The sequence below is a fragment of the Hyla sarda genome, chromosome 3 (assembly GCF_029499605.1).
Source record: "Hyla sarda isolate aHylSar1 chromosome 3, aHylSar1.hap1, whole genome shotgun sequence".
NCBI lineage: Eukaryota > Metazoa > Chordata > Amphibia > Anura > Hylidae > Hyla > Hyla sarda.
The window spans coordinates 438,505,484-438,524,712 of NC_079191.1; the positions used below are offsets into that span (position 1 = coordinate 438,505,484).

The 19,229-nt window shown below is 37.6% G+C and overlaps 1 protein-coding gene and 1 long non-coding RNA gene across 2 annotated transcripts in view; one reads left to right on the forward strand and one right to left on the reverse strand.

Annotated features, from left to right (window-relative positions):
• Positions 1–537: 537 nt before the first annotated feature.
• The window catches only part of LOC130363182 (zinc finger protein 260-like), a 36,549-nt gene continuing 17,857 nt past the window's right edge, over positions 538–19,229 (reverse strand). Inside the window, exon 9 of the mRNA XM_056568623.1 lies at positions 538–2,653. Coding sequence (XP_056424598.1) covers positions 1,882–2,653 — 772 coding nt within the window. The 3' untranslated portion in view covers positions 538–1,881. The remainder of the gene's footprint in view (positions 2,654–19,229) is intronic.
• Positions 2,205–16,921, forward strand: LOC130363184 (uncharacterized). Its single transcript, XR_008891752.1, has 3 exons — positions 2,205–2,310; positions 15,344–15,480; positions 15,814–16,921. It is a non-coding gene; the product is annotated as an uncharacterized LOC130363184 (long non-coding RNA).

Sequence of the window (19,229 nt, forward strand, 5' to 3'; positions counted from 1 at the left end):
TGGTTAGGCCTTGGTCTCCCTCAGGAACACCAGACACTCTCAGGTCTTCACTCAACTGCACCTCAGACTAGGCTAGATCCTCCCTGCTATAAAAGGAAGCAATTTGGAGGGGTCCTATAGGTCACCAACAAATCACCTGGTCACTTACACCTTCCTGGGTTACATTGGGCTTAACAACAGGATTTAAAGGTACAAACGCTTATTAACACATTAATGCAATACATTAAAGGGGTTCTCCGGTGCTTAGACATCTTATCCCCTATCCAAAGGATAGGGGATAAGATGGCTGATAGTGGGAGTCCCACCGCTGGGGACCCCTGTGATCTTGCACGCGGCACCCGTTTGTAATCAGTCCCCGGAGCGTGTTCGCTCCGGGTCTGATTACCGGCGACTACAGGGCGGGAGGCGTGTGACGTCACGCTCCGCCCCTCGATGCAAGCCTACAGGAGGGGGCATGATAGCTGTCACACCCCCTCCCATAGACTTGCATTGAGGGGCGGAGGCGTGACGTCACATGCCACCCGACCTGTAGTCGCCGGTAATCAGACCCGGAGCGAACACGCTCCGGGGACTGATTACAAACGGGTGCCTCGTGCAAGATCAAGGGGGATGTGGCCGTGACATCGCGAACCCCAGTGGGGAGATCCTTTATTGGATTATCTTGCTTATTATTGAATCCTTTTATTGGATTATCTTGCAGACCTGTGATTGCACTGTGATGACTCCTCCCTCTCACTCACTCTGCTGACTCACTGCTCTTGGGAGCCTGGCAGCCCTGCTCTGTAACCCTCTCTGGTTTCATTCTGTACACACACACACAATGATTATTGGAGATTGCCTGTACTCTACCACCAAAGACAATATGGTGAGTGTATAACTTAAATCTCCCTGTGTCATTCATGTGTGTCATCCTTTGCCAGTCCTATAATGCTGGGACTTGTAGTTTTGAAATAGTAGGAGGTACAGTGTTTGGATAACTTTTTTTTTTTTTTACAGTAGTGTTGCCTTCAGCTGTTTGCCTACAGATTTTGCAATACTACAACTCCCATCATGCCCAGACATCCTTTCACTGTCCAGGCATGCTTGGAGTTGTAGTTTTGCAACAGCTGGAGGCACATATTTGTTAAAACTCTGTGTTAAAGCAGTGTTGTTGCAGGCTGTGTTCCTTCTCAATCAGCCATCTCGTGTCCATGACCCCTGGACACCCTCATGCTGTCAGACTCATCAGTGTCCCCGGAGGTATGGGGACCCCTAGTGATGGGATTTTCGGTGGCAGTTTTCTTCAATAAAATTTGATTTTTAGAAAAACTATTGTTTTGCAAAGATGTAAGGGCGAGAAAGAAAAAAATCAGAGCGTAAAAGCGAAAATTGGCCGGGACAAGTGGATCGTCATGAGGGACAAGTAGATTTTGCTCCATGTTAGTCCCGTGGACAAGTAGTTTTTTATAAAATTTCCACACCCCTGACCTCCCTACATACACAGCTCTGCTGCAAATACACACATACATATTTGGGAGACTTTATCATTCATTTATGCTTTGGTATTTTTGGGGTTTTACGCTGCCCTCTCCAACTGAGCTGGTGGGGACTAGTTATAGAAGGAATGGGCCTCGCACACCTGCCATATTTACTAAAACTTATATCTGTACACAGGCGGAGGTTTTAGTCTTCACCAGCTCTGGAATGTGATTTTTGCACTAGAAAAAAACTGAAATGTACAAAAAAAAAAAAGTATAAAAATATTTTATTAAAACAAAAATACAATTTGCTTTGTTGGCAGCCCATCATCTGGAAAGCTGGATCAATATCGCCCCTTTGGCAATCACGGGTCTATACCTTTGAATATACACAGAGTAGAAGCTCTAAACATGAAAATAGCTTCTACCCCGAGTGAACTTCTTGATGTGTCATAAGACTGGGTTTATTACTAAAACATTTACCACATTCAGGACATGAAAATGGCTTCTCCCCTGTGTGAGTTCTCTGGTGTTCAACAAGACACGATATAGTATTAAACAGTTTCTTACATTCCGAGCATGAAAATGGCTTCTCCCCTAAGTGTATCCTTATATGTGTCGTAAGATTTGATTTCTGTCTAAAACATTTCCCACATTCAGGACATGAAAATGACTTCTCTCCCGTGTGAATTTTCTGATGTTGAACAAAACTCGATTTCCACTTAAAACCTTTTCCACATTCTAAACAGGAAAATGGCTCCTCCCCCGTGTGACATCTTTGATGTGCAAGAAGATCTGATTTCTTAAGAAAACCCTTTCCACATTCAGGGCAAGAAAACGGCTTAACCCCTGTGTGAGTTCTTTGATGTATCCAAAGTTGTGCTTTCTGACTAAAACATTTCCCACATTCGGTACATGTAAACGGCTTTTCCCCTGTGTGAGTTTTTAGATGGTCAACAAGAATTGATTTCCTGTTAAAACATTTCCCACATGTTGTACATGAATATGGCTTCACCCCTGAGTGAATTTTTTTGTGTTTAACAAAATTTGATCTTTTGGTAAAAGATTTCCCACATTCTGAACACGTATATGGTATTTCCGCTGTGTGAATTTTCTGATGTGAAACAAGATTACATTTCCTGGGAAAAGATCTCCCACATTCTGAACAGACAAATGGACTTTCGCGTCCATCAACTCTTTCATCCAAAGGCCTCTTTGCAGTTCTTTTTTTGACGATCGGTGATTGATGAGAAGACGGTTCCTGGTAACCGGTGGTATCGGTGGATAGATCGCTGCTGTGTATTGCTACATCAGAGGTTATTATATTAGCTTGTGTGGTATTGTTCTCTTCTCCTTCTTTCCAAAAATGAGACACAAAGAGTCAAAATAATATATCGGAGCAAAGAATCAATATATGACTAAAAGTAATACAGGAGGATGACAGCGCTGGAGCTGCATAGGATTTTGGGCCTATACGCACTGCAGAAATTCCACTCTGAATTATTATGCGCAGAATTCCGCTTGCAGCAGCCCCCCATTATTTTCTGACACACTGTTCACACTTCAGAGGTTCTGCAACGGATGCAGATTCCGCCAAAAGAATCTTTCTCTGGAATTGGCCAAGAACTGCATTGGCATCAAAAGGATGGCACTTACTGCCCGGGTGGTCATTAAAGGAGTACTCCACTGCCCCAGCATCCAGAACATTTCAGTTCCGAATGCTTGGTTGTTACATCATGGCCACCCCCTCGTAAAGTCACGCCATGCCCCCTCAATGCAAGTCCATGGGAGGGGGCGTGGCATGACAACATGAGTTCACCCAGCGTTGGGAACAAAGTGTTCCCAACGCTGGGCAGTGGAGTACCCCTTTAAACCCTTAAGGACCGGGGTTTTTTCCGTTTTTGCATTTTCATTTTTTGCTCCTTGCCTTTAAAAAATCATAACTGTTTCAATTTTGCACCTAAAAATGCATATGATTGCTTACTTTTTGCGACACCAATTCTACTTTGTAATGACATCAGTCATTTTGCCCAAAAATCTACGGTGAAACGGAAAAAAAAATAAGTGAGACAAAATTGAAAAAAAAAAATGCCGTTTTGTAACTTTTGGGGGCTTCCGTTTCTACGTAGTACATTTTTCGGTAAAAATAACACCTTATCATTATTCTGTAGGTTCATACGATTAAAATGATCCCCTACTTATATAGGTTTGATATTGTCGGACTTCTGGAAAAAATCATAACTACATGCAGGAAAATTAATACGTTTAAAATTGTCATCTTCTGACCCCTATAACTTTTTTATTTTTCAGTGTTTGGGGCGGTATGAGGACTCATTTTTTGCGCCGTGATCTGAAGTTTTTAACAGTACCATTTTTGCATTGATAGGACTTATTGATCGCTTTTTATTCATTTTTTCATGATATAAAAAGTGGAATTTTTTTGCGCGCACGCCATTGACCGAGCGGTTTAATTAACAATATATTTTTATAATTCAGACATTTCCACACGCGGCGATACCATATATGTTTATTTTTATTTACACTGTGTTTTTTTTTAATGGGAAAAGGGGGGTGATTCAAACTTTTAATAGGGAAGGGGTTAAATGGTATTTATTCACTTTTTTTTTGCAGTGTTATAGCTCCCATAGGGACCTATAACACTGCACACACTGATCTCTTATACTGATCATTGTTATCCCATAGGGACCTATAACACTGCACACACTGATCTCTTATACTGATCATTGTTATCCCATAGGGACCTATAACACTGCACACACTGATCTCTTATACTGATCATTGTTATCCCATAGGGACCTATAACACTGCACACACTGATCTCTTATACTGATCATTGTTATCCCATAGGGACCTATAACACTGCACACACTGATCTCTTATACTGATCATTGTTATCCCATAGGGACCTATAACACTGCACATACTGATCTCTTATAATGATCATTGTTATCCCATAGGGACCTATAACACTGCACACACTGATCTCTTATACTGATCATTGTTATCCCATAGGGACCTATAACACTGCACACACTGATCTCTTATACTGATCATTGTTATCCCATAGGGACCTATAACACTGCACACACTGATCTCCTATGTTGATCACTGGTTTCTCATAAGAAACCAGTGATCAACGATTCTGCCGCATGACTGCTCATGCCTGGATCTCAGGCACTGAGCAGTCATTCGGCGATCGGACAGTGAGGAGGCAGGTAGGGACCCTCCCGCTGTCCTGTCAGCTGTTTGGGATGCCGCGATTTCTCCGCGGCTATCCCGAACAGCCCACTGAGCTAACCGGCATGGTTTCAGTTTCACTTTAGACGCGGCGTTCAACTTTGAACGCCGCGTCTAAAGGGTTAATAGCGAGCAGCACAGCGATCAATGCCGCGCGTTATTAGTCATGGGTCCCGGCCGTTGTTAGAGGCTGGGCCCGACCCGCTATGACGTGGGGCCACGCCATGGCCCCGTGTTATAGATCGGGAGCGGACACATGACGTTCCAGTACGTCATGTGTCCTTAAGGGGTTAAAGGGGTACTCCGGTAGAAATCTATTTTTTTTTTAAATAAACTGGTGCCAGAAAATGTAACAGATTTGTAAATTACTTCTATTTAAAAATCTTAATCCTTCCAGTACTTATCAGCTGCTGTATGCTCCAGAGGAAGTTCTTTTTTTATTTTTTTATTTCTTTTCTGTCTGACCACAGTGCTCTCTGCTGACACCTCTGTCCATGTCAGGAACTGTCCAGAGCAGGAGAGGTTTGCTATAGAAACATAGAATGTGTCGGCAGATAAGATCCATTTGGCCCATCTAGTCTTCCCAACAATCTGAATCCTATCAATAGTCCCTGTCCCTATCTTATTTGAAGGATAGCCTTATACTTATCCCTATATTATATGAAGGATATCCTTATACTTATCCCTATATTATATGAAGGATAGCCTTATGCCTATCTCTATCTTATATGAAGGATAGCCTTATACCTATCTTATATGAAGGATAGCCTTATACCTATCCCTATCTTATATGAAGGATAGCCTTATACCTATTCCTATCTTATATGAAGGATAGCCTTATGTCTATCTCTATCTTATATGAAGGATAGCCTTATTCCTATTCCTATCTTATATGAAGGATAGCCTTATGTCTATCTCTATCTTTTATGAAGGATAGCCTTATACCTATCCCTATCTTATATGAAGGATAGCCTTATGTCTATCTCTATCTTATATGAAGGATAGCCTTATACCTATCTCTATCTTATATGAAGGATAGCCTTATACCTATCTTATATGAAGGATAGCCTTATACCTATCTCTATCTTATATGAAGGATAGTCTTATACCTATCCCTATCTTATATGAAGGATTGCCTTATGCTTATCCCATGCATGTTTAAACTCCTTCACTGTATTTGCAGCGACCACTTCTGCAGGAAGACTATTCCATGCATCCACTACTCTCTCAGTAAAGTAATACTTCCCGATATTACTGCAGAAACATTTCCCCTCTAATTTATAACTATGTCCTCTATATATAACACTATGTCCTCTATATAACACTATGTCCTCTATATATAACACTATGTCCTCTATATATAACACTATGTCCTCTATATAACACTATGTCCTCTATATATAACACTATGTCCTCTATATATAACACTATGTCCTCTATATAACTCTGTCCTCTATATAACACTATGTCCTCTATATAACACTATGTCCTCTATATATATAACACTATGTCCTCTATATATAACACTATGTCCTCTATATATATAACACTATGTCCTCTATATATATAACACTATGTCCTCTATATATATAACACTATGTCCTCTATATATAACACTATGTCCTCTATATATATAACACTATGTCCTCTATATATATAACACTATGTCCTCTATATATATATATATATATATATATATATATAACACTATGGAATATGCTGTTCAGTTTTGGGCACCTGTCCATAAAAGGGACACTGCGGAGTTGGAAAGGGGGCAGAGACGCGCGACTAAACTAATATGGGGCATGGAACATCTTAGCTATGAGGAGCGATTAAAGGAGTTACAATTGTTTAGTCTTGAGAAGAGACGTTTAAGGGGGGATATGATAAATGTATATAAGTATATTAATGGCCCATACAAAAAATATGGAGAAAAACTGTTCCAGGTTAAACCCCCCCAAAGGACGAGGGGGCACTCCCTCCGTCTGGAGAAGAAAAGGTTTAGTCTAAAGGGGCGACACGCCTTCTTTACCATGAGGACTGTGAATTTATGGAACGGTCTACCTCAGGAACTGGTCACAGCAGGAACAATTAACAGCTTTAAAACAGGATTAGATACATTCCTGGAACAAAATAACATTAATGCTTATGAAGAAATATAAAATCTCATCCCTTCCCCAATATTGCGCCACACCCCTACCCCTTAATTCCCTGGTTGAACTTGATGGACATATGTCTTTTTTTCGACCGTACTAACTATGTAACTATGTAACTATGTCCTCTATATATAACACTATGTCCTCTATATAACACTATGTCCTCTATATATAACACTATGTCCTCTATATATATAACACTATGTCCTCTATATATATATATATATATATATATAACACTATGTCCTCTATATATATATATATATAACACTATGTCCTCTATATATAACACTATGTCCTCTATATATATAACACTATGTCCTCTATATATAACACTATGTCCTCTATATATATAACACTATGTCCTCTATATATATATATATATATATATAACACTATGTCCTCTATATATATATATAACACTATGTCCTCTATATATAACACTATGTCCTCTATATAACACTATGTCCTCTATATATAACACTATGTCCTCTATATATAACACTATGTCCTCTATATATAACACTATGTCCTCTATATATATAACACTATGTCCTCTATATATATATATATATATATAACACTATGTCCTCTATATATATATATAACACTATGTCCTCTATATAACAGTATGTCCTCTATATAACACTATGTCCTCTATATATAACACTATGTCCTCTATATATAACACTATGTCCTCTATATATATAACACTATGTCCTCTATATATAACACTATGTCCTCTATATATAACACTATGTCCTCTATATATAACACTATGTCCTCTATATATAACACTATGTCCTCTATATATAACACTATGTCCTCTATATAACACTATGTCCTCTATATAACACTATATCCTCTATATATAACACTATGTCCTCTATATATATAACACTATGTCCTCTATATATAACACTATGTCCTCTATATATAACACTATGTCCTCTATATAACACTATGTCCTCTATATATAACACTATGTCCTCTATATATATAACACTATGTCCTCTATATATAACACTATGTCCTCTATATATATAACACTATGTCCTCTATATATATAACACTATGTCCTCTATATATATATAACACTATGTCCTCTATATATAACACTATGTCCTCTATATATAACACTATGTCCTCTATATATAACACTATGTCCTCTATATATAACACTATGTCCTCTATATATAACACTATGTCCTCTATATAACACTATGTCCTCTATATAACACTATGTCCTCTATATATAACACTATGTCCTCTATATATAACACTATGTCCTCTATATATAACACTATGTCCTCTATATATAACACTATATCCTCTATATATAACACTATGTCCTCTATATATAACACTATGTCCTCTATATATAACACTATATCCTCTATATATAACACTATGTCCTCTATATATAACACTATGTCCTCTATATAACACTATGTCCTCTATATAACACTATGTCCTCTGTATATAACACTATGTCCTCTATATATAACACTATGTCCTCTATATAACTCTATGTCCTCTATATAACACTATGTCCTCTATATAACACTATGTCCTCTATATATAACACTATGTCCTCTATATATATATAACACTATGTCCTCTATATATATATATATAACACTATGTCCTCTATATATATATATATATAACACTATGTCCTCTATATATAACACTATGACCTCTATATAACACTATGTCCTCTATATATAACACTATGTCCTCTATATATATAACACTATGTCCTCTATATATATATATATATATATAACACTATGTCCTCTATATATATATATATATAACACTATGTCCTCTATATATAACACTATGTCCTCTATATATAACACTATGTCCTCTATATAACACTATGTCCTCTATATATAACACTATGTCCTCTATATATAACACTATGTTCTCTATATATATATATATAACACTATGTCCTCTATATATATAACACTATGTCCTCTATATATATAACACTATGTCCTCTATATATATATAACACTATGTCCTCTATATATAACACTATGTCCTCTATATATAACACTATGTCCTCTATATAACACTATGTCCTCTATATAACACTATGTCCTCTATATATAACACTATGTCCTCTATATAACACTATGTCCTCTATATATAACACTATGTCCTCTATATATAACACTATGTCCTCTATATAACACTATGTCCTCTATATATAACACTATGTCCTCTATATATAACACTATGTCCTCTATATAACTCTATGTCCTCTATATAACACTATGTCCTCTATATAACACTATGTCCTCTATATATATAACACTATGTCCTCTATATATAACACTATGTCCTCTATATATATAACACTATGTCCTCTATATATATAACACTATGTCCTCTATATATATAACACTATGTCCTCTATATATAACACTATGTCCTCTATATATATAACACTATGTCCTCTATATATATATATATATATATATATATAACACTATGGAATATGCTGTTCAGTTTTGGGCACCTGTCCATAAAAGGGACACTGCGGAGTTGGAAAGGGTGCAGAGACGCGCGACTAAACTAATATGGGGCATGGAACATCTTAGCTATGAGGAGCGATTAAAGGAGTTACAATTGTTTAGTCTTGAGAAGAGACGTTTAAGGGGGGATATGATAAATGTATATAAGTATATTAATGGCCCATACAAAAAATATGGAGAAAAACTGTTCCAGGTTAAACCCCCCCAAAGGACGAGGGGGCACTCCCTCCGTCTGGAGAAGAAAAGGTTTAGTCTAAAGGGGCGACACGCCTTCTTTACCATGAGGACTGTGAATTTATGGAACGGTCTACCTCAGGAACTGGTCACAGCAGGAACAATTAACAGCTTTAAAACGGGATTAGATACATTCCTGGAACAAAATAAGATTAATGCTTATGAAGAAATATAAAATCTCATCCCTTCCCCAATATTGCGCCACACCCCTACCCCTTAATTCCCTGGTTGAACTTGATGGACATATGTCTTTTTTTCGACCGTACTAACTATGTAACTATGTAACTATGTAACTATGTCCTCTATATATAACACTATGTCCTCTATATAACACTATGTCCTCTATATATAACACTATGTCCTCTATATATATATATATATATATAACACTATGTCCTCTATATATATATATATAACACTATGTCCTCTATATATATAACACTATGTCCTCTATATATAACACTATGTCCTCTATATATAACACTATGTCCTCTATATAACACTATGTCCTCTATATATAACACTATGTCCTCTATATATATAACACTATGTCCTCTATATATATATATATATATATAACACTATGTCCTCTATATATATATATATAACACTATGTCCTCTATATATAACACTATGTCCTCTATATATAACACTATGTCCTCTATATATATAACACTATGTCCTCTATATATAACACTATGTCCTCTATATATATAACACTATGTCCTCTATATATATATATATATATAACACTATGTCCTCTATATATATATATATAACACTATGTCCTCTATATATAACACTATGTCCTCTATATAACACTATGTCCTCTATATATAACACTATGTCCTCTATATATAACACTATGTCCTCTATATATAACACTATGTCCTCTATATATAACACTATGTCCTCTATATATATAACACTATGTCCTCTATATATATATATATATATATAACACTATGTCCTCTATATATATATATAACACTATGTCCTCTATATATAACACTATGTCCTCTATATAACAGTATGTCCTCTATATAACACTATGTCCTCTATATATAACACTATGTCCTCTATATATATAACACTATGTCCTCTATATATAACACTATGTCCTCTATATATAACACTATGTCCTCTATATATAACACTATGTCCTCTATATAACACTATGTCCTCTATATAACACTATATCCTCTATATATAACACTATGTCCTCTATATATATAACACTATGTCCTCTATATATAACACTATGTCCTCTATATATAACACTATGTCCTCTATATAACACTATGTCCTCTATATATAACACTATGTCCTCTATATATAACACTATGTCCTCTATATATATAACACTATGTCCTCTATATATATAACACTATGTCCTCTATATATATATAACACTATGTCCTCTATATATAACACTATGTCCTCTATATAACACTATGTCCTCTATATATAACACTATGTCCTCTATATATAACACTATGTCCTCTATATATAACACTATGTCCTCTATATATAACACTATGTCCTCTATATATATAACACTATGTCCTCTATATATATATATATATATATAACACTATGTCCTCTATATATATATATAACACTATGTCCTCTATATATAACACTATGTCCTCTATATAACAGTATGTCCTCTATATAACACTATGTCCTCTATATATAACACTATGTCCTCTATATATATAACACTATGTCCTCTATATATAACACTATGTCCTCTATATATAACACTATGTCCTCTATATATAACACTATGTCCTCTATATAACACTATGTCCTCTATATAACACTATGTCCTCTATATAACACTATATCCTCTATATATAACACTATGTCCTCTATATATATAACACTATGTCCTCTATATATAACACTATGTCCTCTATATATAACACTATGTCCTCTATATAACACTATGTCCTCTATATATAACACTATGTCCTCTATATATAACACTATGTCCTCTATATATATAACACTATGTCCTCTATATATATAACACTATGTCCTCTATATATATATAACACTATGTCCTCTATATATAACACTATGTCCTCTATATATAACACTATGTCCTCTATATATAACACTATGTCCTCTATATATAACACTATGTCCTCTATATATAACACTATGTCCTCTATATAACACTATGTCCTCTATATAACACTATGTCCTCTATATATAACACTATGTCCTCTATATATAACACTATGTCCTCTATATATAACACTATGTCCTCTATATATAACACTATGTCCTCTATATATAACACTATATCCTCTATATATAACACTATGTCCTCTATATATAACACTATGTCCTCTATATATAACACTATATCCTCTATATATAACACTATGTCCTCTATATATAACACTATGTCCTCTATATAACACTATGTCCTCTATATAACACTATGTCCTCTGTATATAACACTATGTCCTCTATATATAACACTATGTCCTCTATATAACTCTATGTCCTCTATATAACACTATGTCCTCTATATAACACTATGTCCTCTATATATAACACTATGTCCTCTATATATATATAACACTATGTCCTCTATATATATATATATATAACACTATGTCCTCTATATATATATATATATAACACTATGTCCTCTATATATAACACTATGACCTCTATATAACACTATGTCCTCTATATATAACACTATGTCCTCTATATATATAACACTATGTCCTCTATATATATATATATAACACTATGTCCTCTATATATATATATATAACACTATGTCCTCTATATATAACACTATGTCCTCTATATATAACACTATGTCCTCTATATAACACTATGTCCTCTATATATAACACTATGTCCTCTATATATAACACTATGTTCTCTATATATATATATATATATAACACTATGTCCTCTATATATATAACACTATGTCCTCTATATATATATAACACTATGTCCTCTATATATAACACTATGTCCTCTATATATAACACTATGTCCTCTATATAACACTATGTCCTCTATATAACACTATGTCCTCTATATATAACACTATGTCCTCTATATATAACACTATGTCCTCTATATAACACTATGTCCTCTATATATATAACACTATGTCCTCTATATATATAACACTATGTCCTCTATATATATAACACTATGTCCTCTATATATAACACTATGTCCTCTATATATAACACTATGTCCTCTATATATAACACTATGTCCTCTATATAACACTATGTCCTCTATATATAACACTATGTCCTCTATATATAACACTATGTCCTCTATATATAACACTATGTCCTCTATATATAACACTATGTCCTCTATATAACACTATGTCCTCTATATATAACACTATGTCCTCTATATATAACACTATGTCCTCTATATATAACACTATGTCCTCTATATATAACACTATGTCCTCTATATATAACACTATGTCCTCTATATAACACTATGTCCTCTATATATAACACTATGTCCTCTATATAACACTATGTCCTCTATATATAACACTATGTCCTCTATATATAACACTATGTCCTCTATATATAACACTATGTCCTCTATATAACACTATGTCCTCTATATATAACACTATGTCCTCTATATAACACTATGTCCTCTTGTGGTAGTTTTTCTTCTCTTATATATCTTTTCCTCCTTTACCGTGTTGATTCCCTTTATGTATTTAAAAGTCTCTATCATATCCCTCTGTCTCTTCTTTTTTCCAAGCTATACATGTTAAAGGGGTACTCCGGTGCAAAACTTTTTTTTTTTAATGAACTGGTGCCAGAAAGTTAAACAGATTTGTAAATTACTTCTATTAAAAAAATCTTTACCCTTCCAGTACTTTTTAGCAGCTGTATACTACAGAGGAAATTCTTTTCTTTTTGAATTTCATTTTTGTCTTGTCCACAGTGCTCTCTGCTGACACCTGATGCCCATATCAGGAACTGTCCAGAGCAGGAGAAAATCCCCATAGCAAACCTATGCTACTCTGGACAGTTCCTGATACGGGCATCAGGTGTCATCAGAGAGCACTGTGGACAAGACAAAAATGAAATTCAAAAAGAAAAGAATTTCCTCTGTAGTATACACTTGCTAAAAAGTACTGGAAGGGTAAAGATTTTTTCATAGAAGTAACTTACAAATTGTTTAACTTTCTGGCACCAGTTCATAAAAAAAAAAAAAAAAAAAAAGTTTTCCACCAGAGTACCCCTTTAAGGTCCTTTAACCTTTCCTGGTAAGTTTTATCCTGTAATCCATGAACTAGTTTAGTATCTTCTCTGAACTCTCTCTAGAGAATCTATATCCTTCTGGAGATACGGTCTCCAGTACTGCGCACAATACTCCAAGTGAGGTCTCATCAGTGCTCTGTACAGCGGCATGAGCACTTCCTTCTACTGCTTATACCTCTCCCTATACACCCATGAGCACTTCTCTCTTTCTACTGCTTATACCTCTCCCTATACACCCATGAGCATCTCCCTCTACTGCTAATACCTCTCCCTATACACCCATGAGCACTTCTCTCTTTCTATTGCTTATACCTCTCCCTATACACCCATGAGCATCTCCCTCTACTGCTAATACCTCTACCTATACACCCATGAGCACTTCTCTCTACTGCTAATATCTCTCCCTATACACCCATGAGCACTTCTCTCTACTGCTAATACCTCTCCCTATACACCCATGAGCACTTCTCTCTACTGCTTATACCTCTCCCTATACAACAATGAGCTCTTCTCTCTTTCTACTGCTTATACCTCTCCCTATACACCGATTAGCCCCTCCTTATTTCTACTGCTAATACCTCTCCCTATACACCCATGAGCACTTCTCTCTACTGCTTATACCTCTCCCTATACAACAATGAGCACTTCTCTCTACTGCTTATACCTCTCCCTATACACCCATTAGCCATTCCCTATTTCTACTGCTAATACCTCTCCCTATACACCCATGAGCACTTCTCCCTACTGCTTATACCTCTCCCTATACAACAATGAGCTCTTCTCTCTTTCTACTGCTTATTCCTCTCCCTATACACCCATTAGCCCTTACCTATTTCTACTGCTTATACCTCTCCCTATACATCCAAGCATTCTGCTAGGCGTGGGGGTGGTCGTGGCGGCGGCGGGGCATCGCGTACCTCGCGCCGTGCCTATCTGACCGTCAGTGGCTTTGAATAAAAGCCTTTTTTGCAGTCATGAAAGTCGCCAAATATGAGGTAAAAATATTACTATTCCCACCACCTGCAAAGTACAAAGGCTGCAGGTTATTGCACCAAAATGTCATGACAGCTGCGCTTTAAGATTTACAAATCTGTTTAACTTTCTGGCACCAGTTGGTTTTAAAATAATTGTTTTCTACTGGAGCACCCCTTTAGGCTGCTGCAAGTGGAGTTCCTCTCTGAATAATTCCCGGTGGGATTTCCGTAGTGTGCACGGGCCGCTGCCGTCTTCTTCCTGGCGCTCAATGCCTCACAGCGCGGCACAACCTATAGACGACTAAGGTGAAACATCACTGCGGCCGTGGATTCTCTGATCAGCAGTGTGACACGTTCACCATGGGGTCCATTAAAGTCTAAGGAAAAGAAGAATTTACTGCATTTGTTTCATTTTAAAAACAGGATTTACGGGCGGCTCTTACCATCCACTGACACCAAGACATCCGGTCCATCCATTGATCCTCCATCACTTTCCTGTGAGGATCCAACATAGAAGACAAGAGAAAAGGGAAAGGAGACAAATTTATCTTCTAATCAGGGTAAAATGACTTCTGGGGCCAAGACAGACCTGTATATTATATATCTGACCTGTATATTATATATGACCTGTATATTATATATGACCAACCTGTATATTATATATATGACTGACCTGTATATTATATATATGACTGACCTGTATATTATATATATGACATGTATATTATAGATTATATATATGACCTGTATATTATATATGTGACCTGTATATTATATATATATATATGACCTGTATATTATATATGACCTGTATATAATATATGACCAACCTGTATATTATATATGAGGCTTCGCTAAGGATTTTCACAACATGACAATTATTTACCTCACAGACTCTTCCTATACAAAGAACTATTCTACAGAGCGTCCACAGGCCCCAATAAGAAGAGGATATAGAGTGTATACTGTATACTCCACTGCTGGAGAAGAGGATATAGAGCGTATACTGTATACTCCACTGCTGGAGAAGAGGATATAGAGCGTATACTGTATACTCCACTGCTGGAGAAGAGGATATAGAGCGCATACTGTATACTCCACTGCTGGAGAAGAGGATATAGAGCGTATACTGTATACTCCACTGCTGGAGAAGAGGATATAGAGCGTATACTGTATACTCCACTGCTGGAGAAGAGGATATAGAGCGTATACTGTATACTCCACTGCTGGAGAAGAGGATATAGAGCGTATACTGTATACTCCACTGCTGGAGAAGAGGATATAGAGCGTATACTGTATACTCCACTGCTGGAGAAGAGGATATAGAGCGTATACTGTATACTCCACTGCTGGAGAAGAGGATATAGAGCGTATACTGTATACTCCACTGCTGGAGAAGAGGATATAGAGCGTATACTGTATACTCCACTGCTGGAGAAGAGGATAGAGCGTATACTGTATACTCCACTGCTGGAGAAGAGGATATAGAGTGTATACTGTATACTCCACTGCTGGAGAAGAGGATATAGAGCGTATACTGTATACCCCACTGCTGGAGAAGAGGATATAGAGCGTATACTCCACTGCTGGAGAAGAGGATATAGAGTGTATACTGTATACTCCACTGCTGGAGAAGAGGATATAGAGTGTATACTGTATACCCCACTGCTGGAGAAGAGGATATAGAGCGTATACTGTATACTCCACTGCTGGAGAAGAGGATATAGAGCGTATACTGTATACTCCACTGCTGGAGAAGAGGATATAGAGTGTATACTGTATACCCCACTGCTGGAGAAGAGGATATAGAGCGTATACTGTATACTCCACTGCTGGAGAAGATTAGGAGAAAGCTCCATGACATCAATCTATAGAGGATTTACAGAAATCTCCGCTTCATCTACCTGATGATCCACAGGGACATTCTGCTCTTCCTCTTTACAATCCTGGGAATATAGAGGACGGGGACATCTCTCTGGGGGATTTCTCTGACTGGATCCATCTATAGGAAATAAAGACAGTGACTGAATCCATTGTCTATATGTGATGATCACATGATCTCTTCTCTCCAATCAGGGAAGGTCTCCTCTTACCCAGTGGTGATGTGAGGGGCTGCTGATCCTCCATCATGACTATGTCTGCGTACAGATCCTTGTGTCCTTCTAAATACTCCCACTCCTCCATGGAGAAATAGACAGCGACATCCTGACACCTTATAGGAACCTGACACACACAATGATCCCGTCATCCTCCAGACACCTCCCTTATTGTATAATGTCCCAGCATTCCCAGCAGCGCTCACCTCTCCAGTCAGCAGCTCAGTGATCCTGGAGGTAAGTTCTAGGATCTTCTGCTCATGTATCAGTGAATGAGGTGGAGGCTCCTCAGGGGCGGGGCTCTGGCTCCTGCCCCGCCCTCCTGACACACGGGGGGTCACACACTCACCAGACGACTTCTTCACTACTGTGTAATCCTGTGTATGGGGAGACACTGATCACTACAGACACTAAGAATCCGACACCTCTCCAGACATTTCCCTGTTTTATTATAGAGATAAGACGCCATGTGACCTCTCACCTCTCCAGACATTTCCCTGTTTTATTATAGAGATAAGACGTCATGTGACCTCTCACCTCTCCAGACATTTCCCTGTTTTATTATAGAGATAAGACGTCATGTGACCTCTCACCTCTCCAGACATTTCCCTGTTTTATTATAGAGATAAGACGTCATGTGACCTCTCACCTCTCCAGACATTTCCCTGTTTTATTATAGAGATAAGACGTCATGTGACCTCTCACCTCTCCAGTTATCCAGTAGATTATCTCCAGGGTGAGGTCTAATATCCTCCCAGACATGTGGTTTCTGGCATCGTCCATCCTTGGTCGGTCATTGGTGATAAGGACCATTGTAATTCATAGGAAAACGTCAGCTCTGAGAGTCCTGGACCTGAGGGAAACAATAAGGACTGAGCAGAATCACATATGGAAGAACGTCTTATATGAGGGGCGATGTCTCCTGGTTTATGGATTATAAATGACTAATAATATCTCACAATGGAGAGGATTTGTCTGTAGAGGAGTATATGGTGATATATAGTGTATACAGCTGTGCACAGGATCCCTACTGCAGTGTGCAGGTCACTACAAACCTCATACCCCCCTATCCTTATCCTCCCGGTACATTAGCAGAAGTAGTGGACTCTCCAACACTGATCGGCCCTTAAAGGAGAAGTCTCATGTATAAAATCTAAAAATAAACAGGACTCACCTGCCTCCGCTCACTCGGTATCTTGCTCCACTTCTCTGACATCGGGAGAGCGGAGGCAGCTGAGTCCTGTTTATTGTTTTATTTGCAGGGCATTATAGGAATTTTTTCTTTATACGTGAGACTTCTCCTTTAACAGGTTAAAGGGGAACTCTTCCCCTTGACATCTTATCCCCTATCCTTATCCCAGCAATCTCTGCTGCGGCACCACAGACATCCGGTGTATGGAGTGAACTTTGCTGCGTGCCTGATGACTGACGATGCGGGGCGGAGGCTTGTGATGTCACAGCCACGCCTCCTCAATGCAAGTCTATGGGAGGGGACATGACTGCCTCCGGCACGGAGATTGCTGAGGTCCCCAGCCGAGGGACCCCCAAGATCAGACACTTTATCCCCTATTCTTTGGATAGGGGATAAGATGTCTGGGTGCAGAGTACCCCCTTTAAGGAGTACTCCCCTGGAAATTTCCTTTCTGTCTGACCCCAGTGCTCTCTGCTGACACCTCAGTCTGTCTCAGGAACTGTCCAGAGTAGGAGCAAAGTCCCATAGCAAACCTCTCCTGCTCTGGACAGTTCCTGATATAGACAGGTCCCCTGAAGCGAGCGCTCACATGCACCTCCTGACGGATCAGCACTTCCTGCTTTGGTTTAGAGACAGGAAGTACCTGATCAGCCAATATATATGACCCAACCCCGAATGTTATATACAATCAGTTCATCTCATACAGTATATATAGTACAGAGCTGTGTGTATACAGTATATAGTGCAGAGCTGTGTGTATACAGTATATAGTGCAGAGCTGTGTGTATACAGTATATAGTGCAGAGCTGTGTATACAGAATATAGTGCAGAGCTGTGTGTATACAGTATATAGTACAGAGCTGTGTGTATACAGTATATAGTACAGAGCTGTGTGTATACAGTATATAGTACAGAGCTGTGTGTATACAGTATATAGTACAGAGCCGTGTGTATACAGTATATAGTGCAGAGCCGTGTGTATACAGTATATAGTGCAGAGCCGTGTGTATACAGTATATAG